Source organism: Aulonocara stuartgranti (assembly GCF_965226115.1).
Source record: "Aulonocara stuartgranti genome assembly, chromosome: 5".
NCBI lineage: Eukaryota > Metazoa > Chordata > Actinopteri > Cichliformes > Cichlidae > Aulonocara > Aulonocara stuartgranti.
This window is the reverse complement of record NC_138943.1, coordinates 35,001,116-35,025,284: the sequence shown is the minus strand read 5'-3', so window position 1 is coordinate 35,025,284 and position 24,169 is coordinate 35,001,116. Positions and strand designations below refer to the sequence as shown.

At 43.0% G+C, this 24,169-nt stretch overlaps 1 protein-coding gene across 4 annotated transcripts in view; it reads right to left on the bottom strand.

Moving 5' to 3' along the window:
* epha8 (eph receptor A8) overlaps positions 1-23,942 on the bottom strand; it is a 159,090-nt gene extending 135,148 nt beyond the window's left edge. For all 4 annotated transcript variants that reach the window (XM_082533556.1, XM_082533557.1, XM_082533558.1 and 1 more), the window contains exon 1: positions 23,611-23,942. In XM_082533556.1, the coding sequence (XP_082389682.1) occupies positions 23,611-23,698 (88 nt within the window). In that variant the 5' untranslated portion in view covers positions 23,699-23,942. The remainder of the gene's footprint in view (positions 1-23,610) is intronic.
* Between the last annotated feature and the right edge of the window lie 227 nt (positions 23,943-24,169).

Genomic DNA, 24,169 nt, shown 5'->3' with positions numbered 1-24,169 from the left:
CTGGTTTTCTGCCTCCAGGCTGAGAGCCTTAGGAACATTTTGGAGCCAGGCAATAAGAACACAACTAAATACAATGAATGACTTTTTATGCTACACTTTAGGCAACCATTGACCAGGTGTTCCCTCTGGGTGCGGGCTATATTTCCTGCCTAGACCTACAGTAGGTATCTGTAATTGTGGCAACCTGTCCATCAGTGCTGGCTGAGCTGCATTCCTGTTAGTTCCTATTAGTACAGGAAAATTACAAAACACTGTTTCAATAGAACTAAAAGCTTTAGGGAAGACATGGAATGAAATACGGACACCAGGGACATAAGGAAATATGTGGCACTCAAAGAATGTGGAGAGAATTTCATAACAGAAAATGCAGGGAGGGAAAAAACCTTATTATAGGGCAAAGTCCGGAAAATGGCTAAAAACAATTCAAAGATTTGGTTCTTAAATGTATTTTCTACTATACCTAAAATACTCAAAGCACTTTGTACAGCTTGCCTCATTCACACAAGTACATGTTCTATGCTTAAGTGATCTCTCTCTAATGTACACACACATTCAGACTCTTATGGATATATCAGAGAGCTATTTGGGGTTGGTATCTTACCCGAGGATATTAAGCACACAGACTGAAGCAGCCAGGGATCGAATGATCAACCTTTTTTTAGCAGATGACCTGCTCTTCCTCCTGAGCTACAGGACCCCACAACATCACAATGTCAGCATTGGACAGCTTGCAGAGCCGTTATTTATTTATTTATTATTATGTATTATTAGTTATTTAAAATTTGTATTTGTGACAGAATTTTGTTCAAGTCACCATTAAATATGGAATAAAGAGACAAACACTGCTCATATGGCAAGGTTTATATAATACTTCAAAGGATCTGCCTAAGTAAAGTATCACGATATATGTGAAATGGTAAAATGTTCAAGGGTATTTTTTATAAATGTAGCTTTTTCTATTCTACTACTCAATATATTGTAGGCAATAATGAGCAGAAAATTTCAAAACTTTGTCAAAAGAATAAAATCAAAATGACAAAACAAAATTTAAAATTAATATTTTGCTGTAAAATGGGCTCCATCTTTTCAGTATAGCACAATAACAAAATAATGATTTATATGTTCTAAGTTATCAGAAGCCTAGAGTAACCTACTAAGCAAGGTCAATTGAAAAGCACCTTTACATTATAAAGTATGTCTTATCTTGATAAAATTACTATTTTGCAGCTGATAAGATATTCAAAACAACATATAAAATGGGAAATAAATTTGCATAATCATTAAAATTATTATTTCTTTGGAAATCTGCAGCAGAATAGTGAAAACTGCTCCAGAGCTGGTGGACCTAACTGTCTGTGCAGCCCAGTGAGAGCTGTAGATTTGAATGAACTACAGAGTAGTGACTCTCTGCATCATTAGCCAGTACCAAAAAAAAGCAGCCTGAGCATGGAAACATCAGCAGCAGGAAGTAAGGTGCGCAAATCAGTATCAAACCATAATTTCTAGTGCACAACACAATGACATGCTGCTGTGTTAATGTGTTTGTTTTCCCCATGGAGCCATGCGTCGAAGTGCAGAGCGTTCCAGTGCAGAGAGCGAACTGGAGCTCGCAAAAGCCTGCAGCACGCCCTCTGCTCAGGGACTCGCAGGGATACACCAGCTTTGTTGTTAATCTAGTTTGAGCACAAGTAGATGAATGAGTTTATGCATTTGAAAAGGGCTGTTTTTGAACAGAAGACGAATGATGTCAGAGAACAGAGAGGGGAATAAAAGAGTGTTTGGACTCCCTGTTTTGAAAGAGTTAGCCACCGCACTTCACCGAGACAGCTGTGCATTTCCTCTCCCCACTTGGCTATTCTTCTTTCTTTCTTATCTTTTTTTTCTTTTTGCTCGTACATTCACCTTAAAAATCTTTGATCTTCCTACATTTATACATTTATACAAGATATCACTGCACTGATTACACACTCACATCATCACACAGAGGTAGTTGTACTGGAAGAACATGGATCAAGAGGAGAAAAAACATAGTAGGTAACACAGCTCTCTACTGGCCCTTCCTCTTCCAACTCAGAGGTTTCAGATAAACTTCTTTTAGACTTTTCAGTGTAAGAGCTCAGGATCTAAAAATGCTGCTTCTGTGCTACTGATCTGAGTGATGTCATACACAGGCCAGGCTTGTTTGTGGTTTCATTTACTATCTCTATCTCTACTTTTAAGATTAGGCTTAAAAAATTTCCTTTTTGCTAAATATATATATATATATATAAAAAAAAACACCCAGCACGCCCCTGCGGGCGGTTTTATCCTTCAAGCTCGGGTCCTCTACCAGAGGCCTGGGAGCTTGAGGGTCCTGCGCAGTATCTTAGCTGTTCCCAGGACTGCGCTCTTCTGGACAGAGATCTCCGATGTTGTTCCCGGGATCTGCTGGAGCCACTCGCCTAGCTTGGGAGTCACCGCACCTAGGGCTCCGATTACCACGGGGACCACCGTTACCTTCACCCTCCACATCCTCTCGAGCTCTTCTCTGAGCCCTTGGTATTTCTCCAGTTTCTCGTGTTCCTTCTTCCTGATGTTGCTGTCATTCGGAACCGCTACATCGATCACTACGGCCGTCTTCTTCTGTTTGTCTACCACCACTATGTCCGGTTGGTTAGCCACCACCATTTTGTCCGTCTGTATCTGGAAGTCCCACAGGATCTTAGCTCGGTCATTCTCCACCACCCTTGAGGGCATCTCCCATTTTGACCTCGGGACTTCCAGGTTATACTCGGCACAGATGTTCCTGTACACTATGCCGGCCACTTGGTTATGGCGTTCCATGTATGCCTTGCCTGCTAGCATCTTGCACCCTGCTGTTATGTGCTGGATTGTCTCTGGGGCATCTTTACACAGCCTGCACCTGGGGTCTTGCCTGGTGTGATAGACCCCAGCCTCTATGGATCTTGTGCTCAGAGCTTGTTCTTGTGCTGCCATGATTAGTGCCTCTGTGCTGTCTTTCAGTCCAGCTTTGTCCAGCCACTGGTAGGATTTCTGGATATCAGCCACCTCCTCTATCTGCCGGTGGTACATACCGTGCAGGGGCCTGTCCTTCCATGATGGTTCCTCGTCTCCCTCCTCTTTCTTGGGTTTCTGCTGCCTGAGGTATTCACTGAACACTCGGTCAGTTGAGGCCATCTTCCCAATGTATTCTTGGATGTTCGTTGTCTCATCCTGGACTGTGGTGCTGACACTCACCAGTCCCCGGCCCCCTTCCTTCCGCTTAGCGTACAGCCTCAGGGTGCTGGATTTGGGGTGAAACCCTCCATGCATGGTAAGGAGCTTTCTTGTCTTTATGTCAGTGGCTTCTATCTCCTCCTTTGGCCAGCCTATTACCCCAGCAGGGTACCTGATCACGGGCAGGGCGTACGTGTTGATGGCCCGGATCTTGTTCTTACCATTCAGCTGACTCCTCAGGACTTGCCTGACCCTCTGCAGGTACTTGGTGGTTGCAGCTTTTCTAGCGGCCTCTTCATGGTTCCCATTTGCCTGCGGGATCCCCAAGTACTTGTAACTGTCCTCTATGTCTGCAATGTTGCCTTCTGGTAGTTCAATCCCCTCAGTTCTGACTACCTTCCCTCTCTTTGTTACCATCCGACTACACTTCTCCAGTCCGAACGACATTCCAATGTCATTGCTGTATATCCTGGTAGTGTGGATCAGTGAATCGATGTCTCGTTCACTCTTGGCATACAGCTTGATGTCATCCATGTACAGGAGGTGGCTGACAGCTGCTCCGTTCCGTAGCCAGTATCCGTAGCCAGTCTTGTTAATGATCTCACTGAGGGGGTTCAGGCCTATGCAGAACAGCAGTGGGGACAGAGCATCTCCTTGGTAGATCCCGCACTTGATGGTGACTTGTGCTATGGGCTTGGAGTTGGCCTCTAGTGTTGTACGCCACATCCCCATTGAGTTCCTGATGAAGGCTCTTAGGGTCCCATTGATCTTGTATATATATATATATAAAAAACACCCAGCACGCCCCTGCGGGCGGTTTATCCTTCAAGCTCGGGTCCTCTACCAGAGGCCTGGGAGCTTGAGGGTCCTGCGCAGTATCTTAGCTGTTCCCAGGACTGCGCTCTTCTGGACAGAGATCTCCGATGTTTTTCCCGGGATCTGCTGGAGCCACTCGCCTAGCTTGGGAGTCACCGCACCTAGTGCTCCGATTACCACGGGGACCACCGTTACCTTCACCCTCCACATCCTCTCGAGCTCTTCTCTGAGCCCTTGGTATTTCTCCAGCTTCTCGTGTTCCTTCTTCCTGATATTGCTGTCATTGGGAACCGCTACATCGATCACTACGGCCGTCTTCTTCTGTTTGTCTACCACCACTATGTCCGGTTGGTTACCCACCACCATTTTGTCCGTCTGTATCTGGAAGTCCCACAGGATCTTAGCTCGGTCATTCTCCACCACCCTTGGGGGAATCTCCCATTTTGACCTCGGGACTTCTAGGTTATACTCGGCACAGATGTTCCTGTACACTATGCCGGCCACTTGGTTATGGCGTTCCATGTATGCCTTGCCTGCTAGCATCTTGCACCCTGCTGTTATGTGCTGGATAGTCTCTGGGGCATCTTTACACAGCCTGCACCTGGGGTCTTGCCTGGTGTGATAGACCCCAGCCTCTATGGATCTTGTACTCAGAGCTTGTTCTTGTGCTGCCATGATTAGTGCCTCTGTGCTGTCTTTCAGTCCAGCTTTGTCCAGCCACTGGTAGGATTTCTGGATATCAGCCACCTCCTCTATCTGCCGGTGGTACATACCGTGCAGGGGCCTGTCCTTCCATGATGGTTCCTCGTCTCCCTCCTCTTTCTTGGGTTTCTGCTGCCTGAGGTATTCACTGAGCACTCGGTCAGTTGGGGCCATCTTCCCAATGTATTCTTGGATGTTCCTTGTCTCATCCTGGACTGTGGTGCTGACACTCACCAGTCCCCGGCCCCCTTCCTTCCGCTTAGCGTACAGCCTCAGGGTGCTGGACTTGGGGTGAAACCCTCCATGCATGGTCAGGAGCTTTCTTGTCTTTATGTCAGTGGCTTCTATCTCCTCCTTTGGCCAGCTTATTACCCCAGCAGGGTACCTGATCACGGGCAGGGCGTATGTGTTGATGGCCCGGATCTTGTTCTTACCATTCAGCTGACTCCTCAGGACTTGCATGACCCTCTGCAGGTACTTGGTGGTTGCAGCCTTTCTAGCGGCCTCTTCATGGTTCCCATTTGCCTGCGGGATCCCCAGGTACCTGTAACTGTCCTCTATGTCTGCAATGTTGCCTTCTGGTAGTTCAATCCCCTCAGTTCTGACTACCTTCCCTCTCTTTGTTATCATCCGACTACACTTCTCCAGTCCGAACGACATTCCAATGTCATTGCTGTATATCCTGGTAGTGTGGATCAGTGAATCGATGTCTCGTTCACTCTTGGCATACAGCTTGATGTCATCCATGTACAGGAGGTGGCTGACAACTGCTCCGTTCCGTAGTCGGTATCCGTAGCCAGTCTTGTTAATGATCTCACGGAGGGGGTTCAGGCCTATGCAGAACAGCAGTGGGGACAGAGCATCTCCTTGGTAGATCCCGCACTTGATGGTAACTTGTGCTATGGGCTTGGAGTTGGCCTCTAGTGTTGTACGCCACATCCCCATTGAGTTCCTGATGAAGGCTCTTAGGGTCCCATTGATCTTGTACAATTCTAGGCATTCCAGTATCCAGCTGTGGGGCATTGAGTCATAGGCCTTCTTGTAATCAATCCAGGCAGTGCACAGGTTGGTCAGTCTGGTCTTGCAGTCTCGGCTGATTGTTCTGTCTACCAGTAGCTGGTGTTTTGCACCTCTGGTATTCTTGCCAATTCCTTTCTGTGTCCCGCTCATGTATTGACCCATGTGCCTGTTCATCTTAGCCGATATGATGCCTGACAGGAGCTTCCATGTAGTACTGAGGCAGGTTATTGGTCGGTAGTTGGAGGGGACCGGTCCCTTCTTGGGGTCCTTGGGGATCAGGACCGTCCGGCCTTCAGTTAGCCATTCCGGGTGTCTTTCGTTAACTAGCAGCTGGTTCATTTGTGCTGCCAGACGCTCGTGGAGTGCAGTCAGCTTCTTCAGCCAGTAGGCGTGAACCATGTCGGGCCCTGGTGCTGTCCAACTCTTCATACTGGAGACCCTTTCTTGGATATCTGCCACTGTGATGGTTACTGGACCCTGTTCAGGGAGGTCGCTGTGGTCTGCCCTCAGATCCTCTAGCCACTGAGCATTGCCGTTATGGGTTGCATCCTTCTCCCATATGCTCTTCCAGTATTGCTCCGTCTCCAGCCTTGGTGGTGCTGTTCTCTTATTGTTCCCTTGCCACTGAGAGTACACCTTTGCTGGTTCTGTGGAGAACAGCTGGTTTATTCTCCTGCCTTCTATCTCTCTGGTGTACCTCCTCAAGCGGCTGGCCAAGGCTGTGAGTCTTTGCTTGGCAGTTTCCAAGGCCTCAGGTATGGACAACTTGCTGTATTTCTTAGGCACCTTATTTGTCGCACCTTTCTGCAACTCCGTTAGTTGGCTAACCTCCCTCCGTGCTACTTTGATCTTGCCCTCTAGCCTCCTTCTCCATGGAGGGTACTGCCCCTTGTGGCTGTTCAACTTGTAGCCAAGCATCTCACTGATCACTGCTGCCGTATTGTAGATCAGCTTGTTAGTGTCGGTAATCGTGGTTGTAGGTATTGCCCGTAGTGCTGCATTAACATCATCTAGCAGACCTTCTGAGGGTACTTCACGTAATCTTGGTAACCGGCTACGGGGGATCCAGGTTTCAAGCTTGGCCATGATCCTATTTTTCAGGTCAGTTCCTCTGGCACTCAACGATCCTTCTCCTATCGCACTTGGGGCTATGTACCCAATCTCGGGTGGGGGTGATGATATCTCCCCCCTGACCTGGCGTCCTGACTCCTCCTTGCCGTAGCATTTGTGTTGTACCTCGTCAATCTCTAGCTGTGAGAGCAGTCCCTTCTTTCGAATGTTGGAACACTGAGCTACTAGTTGTTTCGCCGTCATTGTGGATGTTGGGTATCGAAGAATCCATAGGTCCCTCATCCTATTCATGTAGCCCCTTCCGCCGGGGTTACTTGCGTAGTAGCATTCCAACAACGCCCTGTTTTCGTCCCTTGCCCACCGATGCCTTCTTGTTCCAGTAGCCCACTTTTCGTCAGGGTGCCCTGGTTCCTCAACACCTGACGCGGACCTTGTTGATCCGGGCGACGTCCGAGCCGGCATGCCTTCATATTTATCTGTCTCGCTCATGTCTGCGGTAGGCTTGCTTAGCATAGGGGGTCTAGCCTTAGGACCCTTACTGGATACAGACGCCCCAGGCAGGAATCGAACTTGCGATCCTCTGTTCCAAAGGCGTGTAGTTTAACCACTACGCTATCCAGCTGCTTGGTGGCCAGTATGGCCAGGGGTGCAACGATATTCGTATCGATATTGAACCGTTCGATACAGTGCTTTCGGTTCGGTACGCATATGTATCGAACAATACAAAATTTGTGATTTATTTTATCAACTTTCCTTCTGATGATGCTGTCTGTGTTGAGCGCTCAGTGGATCTGCGCTCGACAGTGCAGCCTAGGCGGAGTAGTCAATGCAGATTCACTGAGTGCAGGGCAAGCTAGCGAGACAGAAGCTAAGCTCTCCTTGCAACATGGCAAATTGAACCTCCCCCACCCTCATTCAGATCTGGCGTTTGGAATTATTTTGGTTTTCATGTGACGTATGACCCTGAAGGTAAGCGCGTCATGGACTAAAGTAAAACAGTATGTTGGATGTGCCACGCAATGCTCAATTACATGGGTGGGAACTAGTGTGTTAGCGCAGTTAGCTCATTAACGTGTTGGCCATCCAGCCCCATGCACGGGGCGATCCACGGTAGCTCGTTAACGGAGATTCGCCGTGTTGTGGCGTTAACGTCATTTCAACGAGATTAACGCTGACAGCACTAGTGGGAACACAACGAATATGACTGCACATTTACGCCAACATCATCCTAGTGCAAAGACAAGTGGAAGCAGACAAAAACAACAAGCACACATGCTACAAACTTTACCCGAGTCATTTAGACAGCCGTTAGCACAGGATTCTCCTTATGGGGACCTGATATGTTTAATATGCTGCTGAGAATATAGCCCAGAAGAAGCGGATAGTATAGCTTTTATTTTGGAAAGAGACATTTCTCTGTAATAAACTCTCTTTTCCAAAGATGAGTGATTCCTCAATCAGATACAGGGCTCGCAATATTGGTAGCCCGACGTCCCGGGGCTAGCGATTTTTTTCAGTCGGGCTACCAAAATCTCTCTGCCCTGCCCGTCGGGCTATTGTAGGAAGGAAAAATATATGTCAATGCTTTTGCATTCTTTCAGAAATGTAGCTGGGTAATTATGTCATTGGGTGAGCCACTGTCAATATGTGACATATTGAAATCGCGTTTGAATTTGCGCTTGTTTTTTTGCTTTCACTTTGCAATCGCGCGAACTGTGTATAGAGAGCGACAGTACTGATCTGTGAGTGATGATAATTTGTGCACCAATTCCTCTGACATCGTCTTATTAATCGTTAGCTTACTACGCAAACATGACAAGTGAAATCTCCCGCAGCAAGCTTAAACATGTGAGAGGTTGATCGCGCAGAGAATCGCTGAGCTTATGTGAGTGCGTGTGTAAAAGCAGCAGGATATATATTTTAGTTCTGCTGAGCCAAATAAGACAGGTCAGGGTGAAGAAGTGACAGCCAAAGAAAAGCTTACCACAAAGTGGAAAAGTTATGACAAATCAGACTATAAGGCAAAAAGAAAGTGCAGCTTTATGGTTTCATGGACAAAATAATTTCTGTGGCTGCAATATGACGAGCTAAATAACCAGGGGTGCACATAAGTGGTCCGCAGGTGCGCATTCGCTGTCAAAATAAAAAACGCGCACAAGATAAGAAGTTGCAACGCGTGCTTGCGTACATAAGATTTTCTGGAGGAGGACAGACATTTGTTTAGAAGTCTTAAAGATGTCGAAGAAGCTCCTTTAAGCAATTACTGTGATGTTCCTCCACCTCCAAAGAAATGTCAGAAGGAGTCCGAACCACAAAAGAAGTATTCTCGGAAAAGTGGTTGCAGGAGGTGAGCTGGCTTCAAACAAATGATGAACGCACAGAGATGTGGTGCAGAATGTGCCGTGAAAATTTAATAAATGACAAATTAAAAAGGCATGAACATTTTTTTTTGCATCGAAAAAATATCGAACCGTGACACTAAAGTATCGAACCGAACCGAACCGTGAATTTTGTGTATCGTTGCACCCCTAATATATATATATATATATATATATATATATATATATATATATATATATATGTATATATATATATATATATATATATATATATATATATATACATATTTATTTATTTATTTATTTTTACTCTAAATGCTAAGGTTACTTCAGGAGAAGGTAATTCATAGGCTAGATGCTGATGCAAGACATTGAGATAGACTTTTCCAAACCTTTTGCCAAAATACCAAAATACTCTTCATTTAATGTATTCACTTTCTCCTCCTTTTATCTTTCTCCCCTATCTGTGTATAAAAGTAAAATATCTTGAACTGTTTCCTTTAGACTAACGCTTCACATTTTCCAGACATTAATATCATCCCCACTGAGATAACTCAGTTAGATGTGTGTGTGGGAGCATGCACATGTACATATGTGTAGCCCCGCGTGCAGAGTACATGTGTGTCTGGATTTTCATCATTCCCCTTGCCAGGTATTAATTTCATCAGGGCTGTGATATATGAACAGATTACTGGTGTAAAACGCATTATTTCCTTATGGAAACAGGCCCTGGGAGAGATCCATCAGCCTGTTTCATAGTTGCTTTGGGGCTTACTGCATCATACATGAGCACTTGGCTTACCTGCCGTAGTCACCGATGGAATGCACTCTCCCGCACTCAATATGAAATCAAGACTGGATCGTTTTTCAAACTCTTTATAAAAGAAGTCACTTTCATGTCTAAATAGGGAAGTAAATGCAGGTCTTCTATCTTTCTAGTTAAGTCGGTTAGTGATTCTAAATTCTACCTGCAGTCGCAGTCAGAGGTTTGGACTTTTAATGATTTCTTTGAACTATTCTTTTTCCAGGATGGAATGATTGTACAGTATAGAGTTTTGGCTCATTATCTTGCGGTAGGATGAACCCCTGACACACTAGGTGCACATACCAGAGGGTATTGCATGGCGCTGCAGAATGCTGTGGTAGCCAATTTGGTTCAGGCTGCCTCTCACTCTGTACAAGTCACCGACCCTGGATCCAGCAAAACAGCCCCAGACCATCATACTTCCTGATGGTGATGATGCCACACACTGTGGAATCATCCTTTCGCCTACTTGACAGCATACAGAAATCCTGCATCATGAACCAAAGATTTAAGAGTTTGATTCATCCAGCCATAACACCTTCTTCAAGTTGTTAGTAGTCCAATGGTGGTGTTCCATGGTCCAGCAAGCCTCTTACAGCTCGAAGTCTTCTCTTCACAGTTGAAACTGAGACTTGCTTACTACAGGGAGTGCAGAATTATTAGGCAAGTTGTATTTTTGAGGAATAATTTTATTATTGAACAACAACCATGTTCTCAATGAACCCATAAAACTCATTAATATCAAAGCTGAATGTTTTTGGAAGTAGTTTTTAGTTTGTTTGTAGTTTTAGCTATTTTAGGGGGATATCTGTGTGTGCAGGTGACTATTACTGTGCATAAGTATTAGGCAACTTAACAAAAAACAAATATATACCCATTTCAATTATTTATTTTTACCAGTGAAACCAATATAACATCTCCACATTCACAAATATACATTTCTGACATTCAAAAACAAAACAAAAACAAATCAGCGACCAATATAGCCACCTTTCTTTGCAAGGACACTCAAAAGCCTGCCATCCATGGATTCTGTCAGTGTTTTGATCTGTTCACCATCAACATTGCGTGCAGCAGCAACCACAGCCTCCCAGACACTGTTCAGAGAGGTGTACTGTTTTCCCTCCTTGTAAATCTCACATTTGATGATGGACCACAGGTTCTCAATGGGGTTCAGATCAGGTGAACAAGGAGGCCATGTCATTAGTTTTTCTTCTTTTATACCCTTTCTTGCAGCCACGCTGTGGAGTACTTGGACGCGTGTGATGGAGCATTGTCCTGCATGAAAATCGTGTTTTTCTTGAAGGATGCAGACTTCTTCCTGTACCACTGCTTGAAGAAGGTGTCTTCCAGAAACTGGCAGTAGGACTGGGAGTTGAGCTTGACTCCATCCTCAACCCGAAAAGGCCCCACAAGCTCATCTTTGATGATACCAGCCCAAACCAGTACTCCACCTCCACCTTGCTGGCGTCTGAGTGGGACTGGAGCTCTCTGCCCTTTACCAATCCAGCCACGGGCCCATCCATCTGGCCCATCAAGACTCACTCTCATTTCATCAGTCCATAAAACCTTAGAAAAACCAGTCTTGAGATATTTCTTGGCCCAGTCTTGACGTTTCAGCTTGTGTGTCTTGTTCAGTGGTGGTCGTCTTTCAGCCTTTCTTACCTTGGCCATGTCTCTGAGTATTGCACACCTTGTGCTTTTGGGCACTCCAGTGATGTTGCAGCTCTGAAATATGGCCAAACTGGTGGCAAGTGGCATCTTGGCAGCTGCACGCTTGACTTTTCTCAGTTCATGGGCAGTTATTTTGCGCCTTGGTTTTTCCACATGCTTCTTGCGACCCTGTTGACTATTTTGAATGAAACGCTTGATTGTTCGATGATCACGCTTCAGAAGCTTTGCAATTTTGAGACTGCTGCATCCCTCTGCAAGATATCTCACTATTTTTGACTTTTCTGAGCCTGTCAAGTCCTTCTTTTGACCCATTTTGCCAAACGAAAGAACGTTGCCTAATAATTATGCACACCTGATATAGGGTGTTGGTGTCATTAGACCACACCCCTTCTCATTACAGAGATGCACATCACCTAATATGCTTAATTGGTAGTAGGCTTTCGAGCCTATACAGCTTGGAGTAAGACAACATGCATGAAGAGGATGATGTGGACAAAATACTCATTTGCCTAATAATTCTGCACTCCCTGTACGACCACTATTAAGCTGTGCTTGAAGCTGTTGTCCTGTGAGCCACCTATCAGTTTGCCCCAGTTTCTGAGTGCTCACTGACACCTTGACTTTCTTTGCAATTTCTCTGTAGGAAAGACCTACATTTTTAAGTGTTATGATGGTCTGTGTCTCTTCCATTGTTAATTGCCTTTTTCTCACCATTTTTGTAGCAACACACTACTTTCTGTGGTACAATACAGTTCAACTAATGCTTACAAGAGTATGGTACCACAGTGTGTTCCAACAATGCTTTTATGCAGACAGAGGGGGTTGGAAGTAATCCGGAAAAGCTGGAACACTTGTAGGAATTAGTAGCACTAGTTTTCAAGACTTGATTAACCTCCATTGCTGCATCCTTTGTTTCACCTCTGGCAGTTCACCACTTACCTTTGTACCATTTCAAGCAATTCATTGGACATGAATGATTTTAATTGCAATAAATAACTGGAAAACTTTTGACCAGTAGTGTAAGCTGTACAATCATTCTAAAATTACCATGATATTCATGCCCATGATGACTGAATGTGAACCTCTGACCACAACTGTAAGTGTGAATTTGAAGATGAAGCTAAACAACCACCCATCCATTGATCAGAGACCCCAGTGCAGAGATTGCTGATGAAATTATGGTCTCAGTCTCCAGTTCCAGTTCATATTCTCATGCTGCAATGATAGTTATTTTGTACATTACGGTTCCCGTGAGAGTCAAACAGGACGGTAGGTAAAGCAGGGTGTGCTTTACCGTGCCAACTGATAAGTCACTAGTTTTATTGTGCGTACGGTTCTCATTCACTTCTGTTGAATATTCATTATATCTGGCCAAAAAGCACCAAGGTTGTGTGGTGAAGCTCCAGGCTTCTTTACACACTTTATACAATCTGTGGAAACAAAGTTTGAGGATTGTCTAAATGGGACCTATTTTGACTCTCATCCAAAGCCAGTTGTCTCAGGAAGGTGCAACAAAGGAAATTACTTTGACACAGCAGCAGTGGCTGAGCAAACTGTTTCCACTTAGGTGGCTGGCCAGTGACCAGGGCAAATAGTCAGTAGGTTTTGGGTCACCGACTCTTTCATTTAATCACTCACACAACAGCGACTGCTCAATGAGCTCCGTGCCTCGTATTGCAAATACACATTTACGAGTCGTGTGGGCTTTTCTTTCATATAATCATTGCCAGATGAAGGTATTTGTGATACCCTTATCATGGTGAAACAGTGTCACTTTGATGAAATAGTGGCAACAGAAACTAGTACAGGTCATACTGGGGGACTGTCATTTATGTTTTTGTCTTTAACCTCTCTTTAGTGTTGCTTTAAAGTATTCATCTGTTGGTGAATTAACAGTACCGTTTGAATGGGATGAAGAGCAGGAAGACATTTAGATGTACTTCCACCTTAGTATTGCCTTAACTGGTTATTCAACTAGGTAAGCATTTAATATTAATCGAGCATGCATCACTTTAGACAGCAGGAGGAACAGGAGCACACAGGCAAAAGCAGAAAATCCAAAGTTCCCAAAGAATAATCTGCATTTCAGTTTGACTAAAGTCATGCTTTAAAAGTGTTTTACCTTGATTTGGAGCAGCAGTCAAGCAAACAGAATAATATTTAAATGAGCACACCGATATCAGTCTCCAAACGTTAGCATCTTTAAGCTAATGGTTATAGTGAACCAAATAAAGCTCTAACAGCAAAACTGTTGTGAGTAAAACTTTTTTAGTTTTGCACTGTTTTTCTTTAAATTAGTAAAAATATGTCTTTTAACAATCATCAAAAGAGTGCCTCTCTATTTTAAAATCTTAGGCTGATTCCTAATTAGTTTTGACATTAGTTTAGCATTTTAATAGTACTGCTAATGAGCAGATAAGACAAACCGCCTTGGTAGAAGTAAAATATCACTTTGTGATTGATGGTTCAGACCAATGTGACAGTGTGTTGAGGGCTGTAGTGGTAATTTCCTCTTCTTGACTCTCCTTCTTAACAAAGGCAGCAAAGCAGTGACAATGGTACTCCTCTAAGCGTCACATTCAGAGTGCAGTGACAGACAATGTCTTCCCATCTGAAGTGGCATCAGATCTAAAAATTTCAGGGTGGCTGTAGCTCAGGAGGTAGAGCAGGTCACTTACTGATCGGAAGGTTGGTGGTTCGATCCGTGGCTCCTTCAATCCCTGGGCAAGATACTAACCCCAAGTTGTTCTCTGATGCATCTATTGGAGCATGAATGTGTGTAAATGTACTTAGAAAACACTAAGTTCAGAGAATGGGTGTGAATGTGGCGTGTTGTATAGAGTGCTTTGAGTACTCCGGGAGAGTAGAAAAGCGCTATATATAAGAATCTGTCCATTTACCATAAAAATTGAAAAGTGTGTGTATTTCATGGGTCATTCGGAACAGCACTGAAAATAATCTATTTTTACTTTCTACTTTAGAGGACATGGATTTACTCTCTCTCAGCTTGTTGCCGTTTGAGCTGCTGTGACTGCTGTGAAAATTCTCTTCACAAAGTGAGCCTAGCACAAACTTTGAGTTTGACCTTATTAGTTGGATGGCTCTTTGTTGCAGCAGCAATTTGAACAGGTTGGCAGGTTTGCCAGCGTTTATCAGAGCATATTAGACCTTCACTGGGCTTCTATTAAACTTAATGAACATTTAAATCCTTTAATGGATTGAAGGGAATTGAGAGCGGCAAATTATCAGCTAGACACTCTCCACTGGTGTTGATAAAGACACTCACCGGTGGAACTTGAAGAGACACATTTTAGACAGCAAGCCTCCCTCTCTTTTCCCCTCTTCGTCTCACTTTGTTCTCTCACTGTGACTCTTTCCATCCCTCCTCCTTTCTCTCCTTTCACATTGTCCCTTCCCCCCTTATTCCTCTATCACACAGTCTCTCTTTTGTCTCTAACACAACCTGTACGCCTCTTCCAGTCTATAACAGAGGAGACAAAGCTGATGCTCCAGAGCCAGATCTTCGTCATTCATCAGTCCCCATGAAGGGAACATCATAGAGGTCTCTCTCCAGGAGGGATGTGCTAACACAGCCACAACAGCAGCCCATTACAGAGCTGTCAAGCATCACCTACAACTGTCTCTCACTCTTTCACTTTATCTTCAGCCATCCCAGTGAGGGATCTTCGAGCACACATGGTAGAAAGCACAGAAATGTGAATTACCCAGCAACACGCCTCCAATCAGAAAGAGCAGCAGAGCCGGCACAGAGGCTGCTGAACTCTGCTCAGCCCAGCTTCAGCTCCTTTTAATGGGTGGAAAGGGCTCTAGAGAGCCCCCTGTTTTGTGAGGCCTAGTCGGCTTCAGCTCCAGGAGGGCTACAAGAGCCAGTTGTATTGATCTGAAAGCTAGCTCCTGTATTTCTGCCGACAGCTGGCTAACAAGTCTGATGTCTCAATAAAGACTGGTGCCTGGGGGAGAACTGATATGTGTGTTGGAGGGGGGGGGGGGGGGGCTGCTGGGTCAGCCAACAGCAACCTGTTAGAAGACACACCAACAGACAAAGGAATGGAGCAGTTCGTGCCCTCTCTGTTTTTAAATGCACTCTGACAGCACTCCCCTGCTCAGGATGACACTGTAAACTGTACTGAGCTCAAACTCAGAAGAAAAGGAGAAGAACATTTTATGCTCACTTCAAATGCAATACATTAAAGTAAAGTGCAGTCATTTGCTGTTAAAGCATAATTAATAAAACTCTGACTTCAAAGACTGTTTTATTCCTCGTTTTCAAGGTAAAATCGTGACTAACTAAAACAAAGCTGTGTTATATATCTCTTAATGCTCCCCACTCCATTATTGATCGGGACCAGACAGCTTTAAGTGATAGAGCAAAACAAACAAAAGAAGAATGTTGGTGAGAAAGAAACACAACATGACAGACTGATTGATTGGTGAGGCCGGGCTTGTATTTTTTATGCATGAGACTTCAGGATATAGTTTGGCCGCTTTGTGTGGCAAAGGGCTGGAAGGAAATATCAATAAAAAGGCTTGCAAGATAAAATATTGTCTGAAATTCTGTCTGCCTCATCAATCAATCCGTCTGTCATGTTGTGTTCAAGTTTACCTGTTTTATGTATGAGGTTTTGAATAGACTTGCACCATATCCTGGGAATTAATTGATTAATTGAAAAATGGACTGTGTGGTTGGCACAAGGACCACCACTAGAGGGGACTGTGAGGTAGCACAAAAGGGCACTATTTGGACAAACTGTGCTGACAGTAAAGGGAAATAAATGTGGGAATAGGTTACCAGCAGTCCGCGACCCTGAGAAGGATAAGCGTGTTTACACTCACTCTTTCAAAGAGATGCAAGTAAAACACAGCAAAAAATAAATAAAATCAAAGATTCAGCAGTCGCTCTTAAATCTGTTGTCACCTGTTTAGCAGGAGTGGGGCGGGTGGAGGTTTGCCCGGTGCCACAGCGGTTATGTCAGTGGGAGGATCCGGGGGGTTCTCTGTGAATTTCCCATTCCCGTGGGATCGTGCTTGGCGCCAGCTCAGATTTGAAGTTAAATTTTTCGCTGAACAACCAAGTTTTCTTTCCACACAGAATGTACAGCAGACGCTAATGTTTTTGTCACTTTTTACCGAATAAAATTTAAAGTAATGTCAGTACTTCCAAGCTTTAAACGCTGCATGGTTGTACTCTAGCTGAACTCCATATGATCCATTGTTGATCTGCACACGTTGCTGCCACGGACGCACGCACGCTCGTACGTCATTGTCATGAGACACTCTCACAAACAAAATCACGGTTTAGTAACGTAGTAATGCAGCGTGTTTATGGGAAAGTAACTTTTTTGCAATAGTAATCCCTTACATTACTTGAAAAAAGTAATCAGATTACAGTAATGGGTCACTTGTTACTAAACAAGGTCCATAAAGACATGGATGAGTAAGTTTGCTGTTGAAGAAGTTGACTGGCCAACAAAGAGTCCTGACCTCACCCTGACAGAACACCTTTGGCATGAATTAGAGTGGAGACTGCGAGACAGGTCTTCTTGTCCAATATCAGCGTCTGACCTCACAAGTGTGATTTTGAATAATGGTCAGAAATGACCATAAACGCATTTCTAAACCTTGTGGAAAGTCTTCTTAAAACGTTGACTTTCCCTGGGACACTCTAAGCCTTAGATTTGTTCTTTAACCCATTCAGAGGTGGACTCGTTGGTTCGTTTGTGATCATTGTCCTGCTCTATAACCCAAGTGCCTTTGAGCTTCAGGGTACAAACTGAAGGCAGGACGTGCTCCTTTAGGATTTTCTGGTGGAAAGTAGAACAAAAGCAAAACAGCCTCAGATCATCACACTATCACCATGTTTGACTTTTGGTATGATGTTCTTTTAATGAAATGCAGACCCAAGACATGCTGGAGAGATTACATCTCTTGGCAGGCCTGTGAATGCCTCTGTGCCCCCCAGATAAACTGAAGGAGGGAGGTCTGAGCTTCTCGCCTTAGACTCCTCCCTCTGCGAGTCGACCCAAAATAAGTAGAACAAGATGAATGGATGAATTAGTTTTACGTGAGATGTAGGGGCACTCAAACCTTGCAGAAAATTCATCTCGTCTGTCCACAGAATGTTTTCCCAAAAGTCTTGGTCATCACAGTGGTTTTTTGTTTTTTCTAGCAAATTTGTGTTATTTTTGCTTTCTTATTATTGAATAATGAACACTAATCTAAACTGAGGCAAGTGGTGGCTGCAGTTCTTTGGGTGTTGTTCAGGATTCCTTTGTGACCTCCTGGATGAGTCGTCAGTGCACTCTTGGTCTAATTTTGATCATTTTGGGTCCTGTGAAGATTCACCTCTGTTCCAAAATTTCCAAAAGAGTTTGTGGATAACTCTCAGAGTGATTCAGTGGAATCACAAAGCCTTCGACATATCTTTGTAACCTTTTAAAGTCTAGACTTTCTAGACTCAGTGACATTGTTACTCGTCTGTTACCTTATATCAAGGTGTGTTGAATTTTGAGTTCTTTTAGCTTTAATTTTACTTTGCAGGCGCTATTTAAGTGATTTTTTGATTTAACACTTCTGGAAGTAACAGGCCTGGGTGTGTGAAGTGAAACTGATCTCAATACTGTAGAATTACTTTTTCACATAGTCCCGAATAGGTGCGGGTAGTCCCCCCAATCTTAATTAATTAATCATAATTTAAAACTGCATTTTATATTTTATTAAGTATTATTTTATCTTAATATCAAAATTTGTTTGATGACCTGAAATATTCAAGTGAGATAAATATAATAAAAAATAAATACAAATAAAATAAAAAAAAGAAAAAAGAAAATAGTAAAATAAAATAAATAAATAAATAAAAACAAATTATAAATAAATAAAAATTATGAAATAATAATAAAATTAAATAAAATTAAATAAAATAAACAACTTGGAAATCAGGAAGGGGCAAACACTGGAATACAAAACTAGAGGTAATTTAAATCAAGTCTCCGGAATTTATTTTGACCTTAAAGTTGTTCGAATATGAGATTTATTTTTTGGGTATCCCAAATAATAAAAAGTAAATAAACACATAAATAAATTGATATGAACAAAGCTCAATTCCTAGCACTTTTTCTAAAGCAACAATGTTTTATTGGTTTCTTTTTTTCCTCCCTCTAAATCCAAAAGATCAGAACCCACTTGCGGGTAGCAGTACATTTTAGCCACATGCTAAGAAGCATAGTTTCAGAAACTGTATGCTGCTACCTTAAATTGGGTCCCTTGAACATATTTGGGCCTCTGATAGGAAACATCCACTTGGCTATGTGAAAATAAAGGCACAGACGAGAACTTAACCCTAACCCTGCCTTTAAACTGCTCTCCAGCAACCTGGTAGATGTTGGGAGCTGAAGTAGCTTCAGTGCTTAAATCTAATAGCAACAATGCTTTTTCTTAACTCTGTAATGTGTTATAGAAAGGTTTCCTCTCTAAGCTATTAATTCTGTCAAGTCGTGCTACGTTTTATTTCCGTGTGATGTTGACAAAAAATGAAAAAGCGCTACATTCTCCATTGAGTGAGGAGAGATCAATATAAACAGCAGAGCTGACTCTAGCAGTGATCAAATTCAAAAGCTTTTCTTTTCACACAAGCAAAAATTTGTTTTTGCCTTCTATCGCACAAAGAGAAGCAAAAACGGCAACTCCCAACACTTCAGCTGCTTTCAACTTCTCCTTCTTCATTTCCTTTTTTAAATTATGTGCTCAAATTTTTCAAAAGTAAAGCAAAAATAATCCTGGCTGCGACTCATTGTTTTCTGCCTCTGGGTCTCGTTTCCCTAGCTGGTCTTCCTGCAGCAGAGGTATGTTGTAATAATCATCTACCTACAGTTTGCTCATTAGCAGTGAGTCCTGCTCTCTGCATGGGTCTTTTCATGTTCCTCAGTACTGACAACTACCTGAAGGAACGCTCTGTGTCCTCGATGGGAATGCGACAGTGTGAAACAGTGTGCCGGAGTTGAGTCAGGGACAGTACTCACAGACAGGATAAACTGCACAGGGAAAACCACCACCCCCGTACAGGCAAAAGTTGCAATAATATGTGGGAGATGCAGCAAAATGTGTTGCTTCCTGTGCGAGTGTGTCTGTTTGGCCTATAATGACTTTTCTGCAGGCAGATACAAATACAGATGATAAGTATTTTGTGCCAGTAACTTTAATGTGGTCATTTTCATCCCTCAAAAACCTGTCAAAAATAGGTCAGTGTTTCCTCTGTGAATGGATTCTTAGAAAGCTTTATTACTGCAGCAAACAGCTCAAAGTTAGAGGAGCGTCTGCTGCTGGTGTTGATGTTTACAGCTCACAGCTTCAAGAGACTTGCAAAAAAATTATATAAAAATAAACACACACTGAACATGAACTGAAAAACTTAGTGTAACCACACAATTGCAAATGAATTCAATTTGAATATTAAAGACGGATATTTTTCCTCGTTTTTTCTGGTTGCTCGTTCCTACAGACCAGTGACCATCACATACCTGACTCCAGCTTGTTTGTCTTGGTCAACAGAAAAAAAGTGATGAACATGATAAGCATGAAGAAGTGTTATTCCGAAACACAATCAGAATCTGGAAATTAAAAAATCACTTTATGGAAAAAAAAAGAATGGAATAGAATACAAACGACTTTATGTTTCACAACATTTCATCATGAGAGGAGCTGGTGGGTTTAATAATTCACTGGAACATTTCAAAATCATATAGATTCTCTGTATTTAATGTAATTTAAAAATAATTGTGCTACTTAAAGTGTTTTTTTTTAACTTTGGCTTCTGTATATTACACAGAAATATTAAAATCTCAAGCATTAAAGATAAAGCACGCAACATTAGAGATAAAGATATAGTGCTATTTTTAATGATTGCTTCATTACAATAATTTGAATAATTTGCTTAAATTTTTTCTTTAATTTTCTTTTTTATAGGTTATATTCAAGATTAAAAGGAAAATCAAAAACAGCGCTCACCTGCAAGACTGCATCTAAATTGTGTCAAAAGAAAATCACGTCTCCAAAGTTGTTTAATATTGAAGATTTGTTTTTATGTTAATTACTTTTTAACCAATTCACTTTAGCGTTGCCTGTGTACCAAAACTATTATCACTGTGCCATAATACCATGTTGTTTTCATAGGCACAAAGTTGTACAAGCTGCACAGCCTTTTCACACTTTACTTCCTTGCTTTATGTGACTCGTGATATTCTAAATTCCATCTCTGTAAATGAAATACGTTGCTAAGCATACAAGCCGTACATCGTGGCAGGTTTGCCTACAGCTCCTCTTTTTTTCTGCCTAGAAAACAGCAGTGATCTGATTCTATAATAATTACTGTAGCTGCCGGGCACACAATAGATTCGGTGCAAGATTCAATATTGCACATCTCCAGCTGAAGAACATCCAGACACATGAGATGTCAAAATATCATTTGCTTTCCCTTTGTCTCTTTGTTCCTCGAGGTCTGACCCCTCCTAAACACAGATCCACGCACACACACAAACAGAGTTGCTCCAAGTAACTAAATGACGATGTTTGAAGGACACTTAAGGTTTGATGAGCTGAATATATACAATTCAAAGTCTCACTGTGTGTGAAAGCGCAGGCAGCCTCACATACACACCTCTGGCCATTTGTATGGATCTGCACACGATGAATACGATGAACAAAAACAAAATGGCTGGCCCTGGCTCGTGCTCTGATATACGTACTCAAGTCAGTCAGAGCTCTGCACGGTTGCAGTGCCCGCTCTTTCAACAATGTAATTCTTAGCGCTTTATCTGCATTTTTAGCTATCTTTTCCATGTACATGTAATATCTAGAATTGCCCTCAGGTCAAACTGCAGAAAAGCAAAGGAGAGAATTAACGTTTCATCGTTTTAATTCTTTTTTTTAATTCAGCGGGATACAGACAAAACTACCGAAATAAAAAAATTGTTATCTTTTTTGCATCAACTTCTGACTTGAGCTTAATTGCATGTCTTTATTTCGATAAATGATGATAAGACCATAGGATTTCGAGGTATGGTTTTATATATATTTGTATAGATAGATAGATAGATAGATAGATAGATAGATAGATAGATAGATAGATAGATAGATAGATAGATAGATAGATATTATCACCACTCAGAGGTCCTCTTTAAATAGAGTGAGAACTTCTTGTTGTGAGCAGGAATCATTTGTCCTCTGACTGAGATCTTGAATCGCTCAGTAGAAGCAGCTTTATTCTGAGCTTTTCAAACTTTGCTGTGACAGAACAAAGACACTAAGTGTACTAAAGGGAGAACCAGAATAAAAACACTTACTGTCTATCATAACATCTGTTTCCGTGTTTTCTAAGCTTCTGCACCATCTGAATGGGACCTTTAAATTGTATTTGTTAGAAGCAGTGGGAATAAGAGGAATAACATTTACTTTAAAGCATTTTTAGGGGGGATTTCCAAACATGATCGTCTTCATTGTTAGGCAAAAAATACCAAAGGGATGCACTTGTATCATTTTTTATTTTTCCCACATTTCCTGTCAAATTAAGCCAAATCTTCTAAGAAAACTAATATTAACTCTTACCTCAGCGAATTGGAATATTAGAATATGAAACCATGTTGATTTAAATGGGTTTGCACTGCGCCAGTATTCTCAACAGTTTTTTATTAAGGTGGATTGAGACACTTTTGGACCTAAAATGATGGACAGTGAAACTTTTGTGAATTTCTACCAATTTGGGGGGAGCGTTGTTTGGGGTTTTTTGTTTGTTTGTTTGTTTGTTTGTTTTGCGTTTACATTTAGATTTGGAGTGAGACGGACAAGTTCTTAAATTCAGTTAGCATATATGTCTGAGCAATGGGCTCCAGTCACCGTGGGCTGAATGTCAAGAGCAAAGGCACAGGAAGAATGGGAGTTCTTTACATGGAAGTGGATATGAGCGAACACTGTGGTCCAATCAGCACCAATCAGGACGGGACCGCCGAAGGATGGAGAGGTAAATAAAATGTGACATGCAGATATCGCAGGACTGAACGTGTCTCACCTCACCCTACTTGACTTCATACTGGATACTTCTCCACCACTGAGGCAATCCCGCCCACACACTCTCACACACACAGTCATCTTTTTTTGCTGCTTTTTTCTTGTCTTCCTGCAGCAGATAAAGCTCAGTGTTGTCACGAGGGGTGAAGAAGAGGCCCTAACAGTTGAGCCGCTGCTGTCACTCAGCCTCCTGAGATCAGACCTATGTCAAGGACCGTGTCACACTCACAAACTAATATAAAGGAAGGTGTCGGGGGACTCTGTGGCGTGTGCGCGCAGCATTAGTTGAACAAGTGATAACAACAGTTTTCCGTCTCATGGTGGAAAGATGAAGGACAAGAGGATGGAAGAAAACAAACCCAGGCTGGGCTTTAGGGAACAAAGTGTGTGGAACAAGAGTATAGGACACACACACACACACACACACACACACTTTTTCAAGACGCTCACACAAGTGAGGATTCATGAAAATTTTCGGTTCAGATAAAAAAAGAGCGCAGACACACACACACTTTCACGTCACCGCCTAAGCCCTCAGCAGACACATGCGCTGTTACTGCAGCTGACACGCAACCCAGCCAAATATGAGCAATGTCAAGACGAGTTCATACGTACACATGCAGACATCAGGCGGATTTCCTTGAGTTGCTCCGCAAAGCAAACTTTGATGTCTTGCCCCTGGGTTGAGACATCCTCTCTGAAGTGTGTGTTTACATTTGTTAATGTGTTTGTGTGCGTGCGTGTCATGCATTGACTCATTGTCGCTGTGTTCTTCACACTGGAGCGCCACATGTATGAAGTTAATCCCCGCTGTCTGACTATATGCATTATTTAATTCTGTCTGTTCAAATTAACACACACACACACAAAGACTCTCTCTCTCTTTCTTACCTTCATTGCTGTTACTTCCCGAGGTGCCCACAGCCTGTAGTGATATAGTCCATAGCAGCATCGCAGCCAGCCCCGGATCTGAAGCCATGGTGTTCTCCCTCACACCCCGCCAGTCTCCCTCTGCCTCTCTCTCCCTCTCTCCTCTCTTACTCCCTCACCCTCACTCTCCCTCTCTGCAACTCACTGCCTCTTCCTCTCTCTCTCTGTGCTCTCTCCTCCTTCTTCTTCTTGTGTCCCAGGGTTGAAGAGAGAGTGAGAGCAGAGCGCTGAGGAGAGATTTTGCGTGTGTGTGTGAAGGCTGTGAGCTCATTGGGTTGGAGTTAGAGGCTGCCTCTGTGGCTCTCTTCAATCTGCCAGCTCCCTCATGCACACACACATACATAGATAGAGTTTCGGCAGGAAGAAGGAGGGAGGGAGGGACGGCCGCGTCTGTCAGAACGGTGGCAGCCAATTAGAGCGCGGCATTGGGAGTGAAAGCTCTCTCGGAACGCCACACCCTCCCTGTCCTACCTGCCTGGCCAACTCTCACTTTCTGTTTATCTCTCTGGGTCATGAGCTG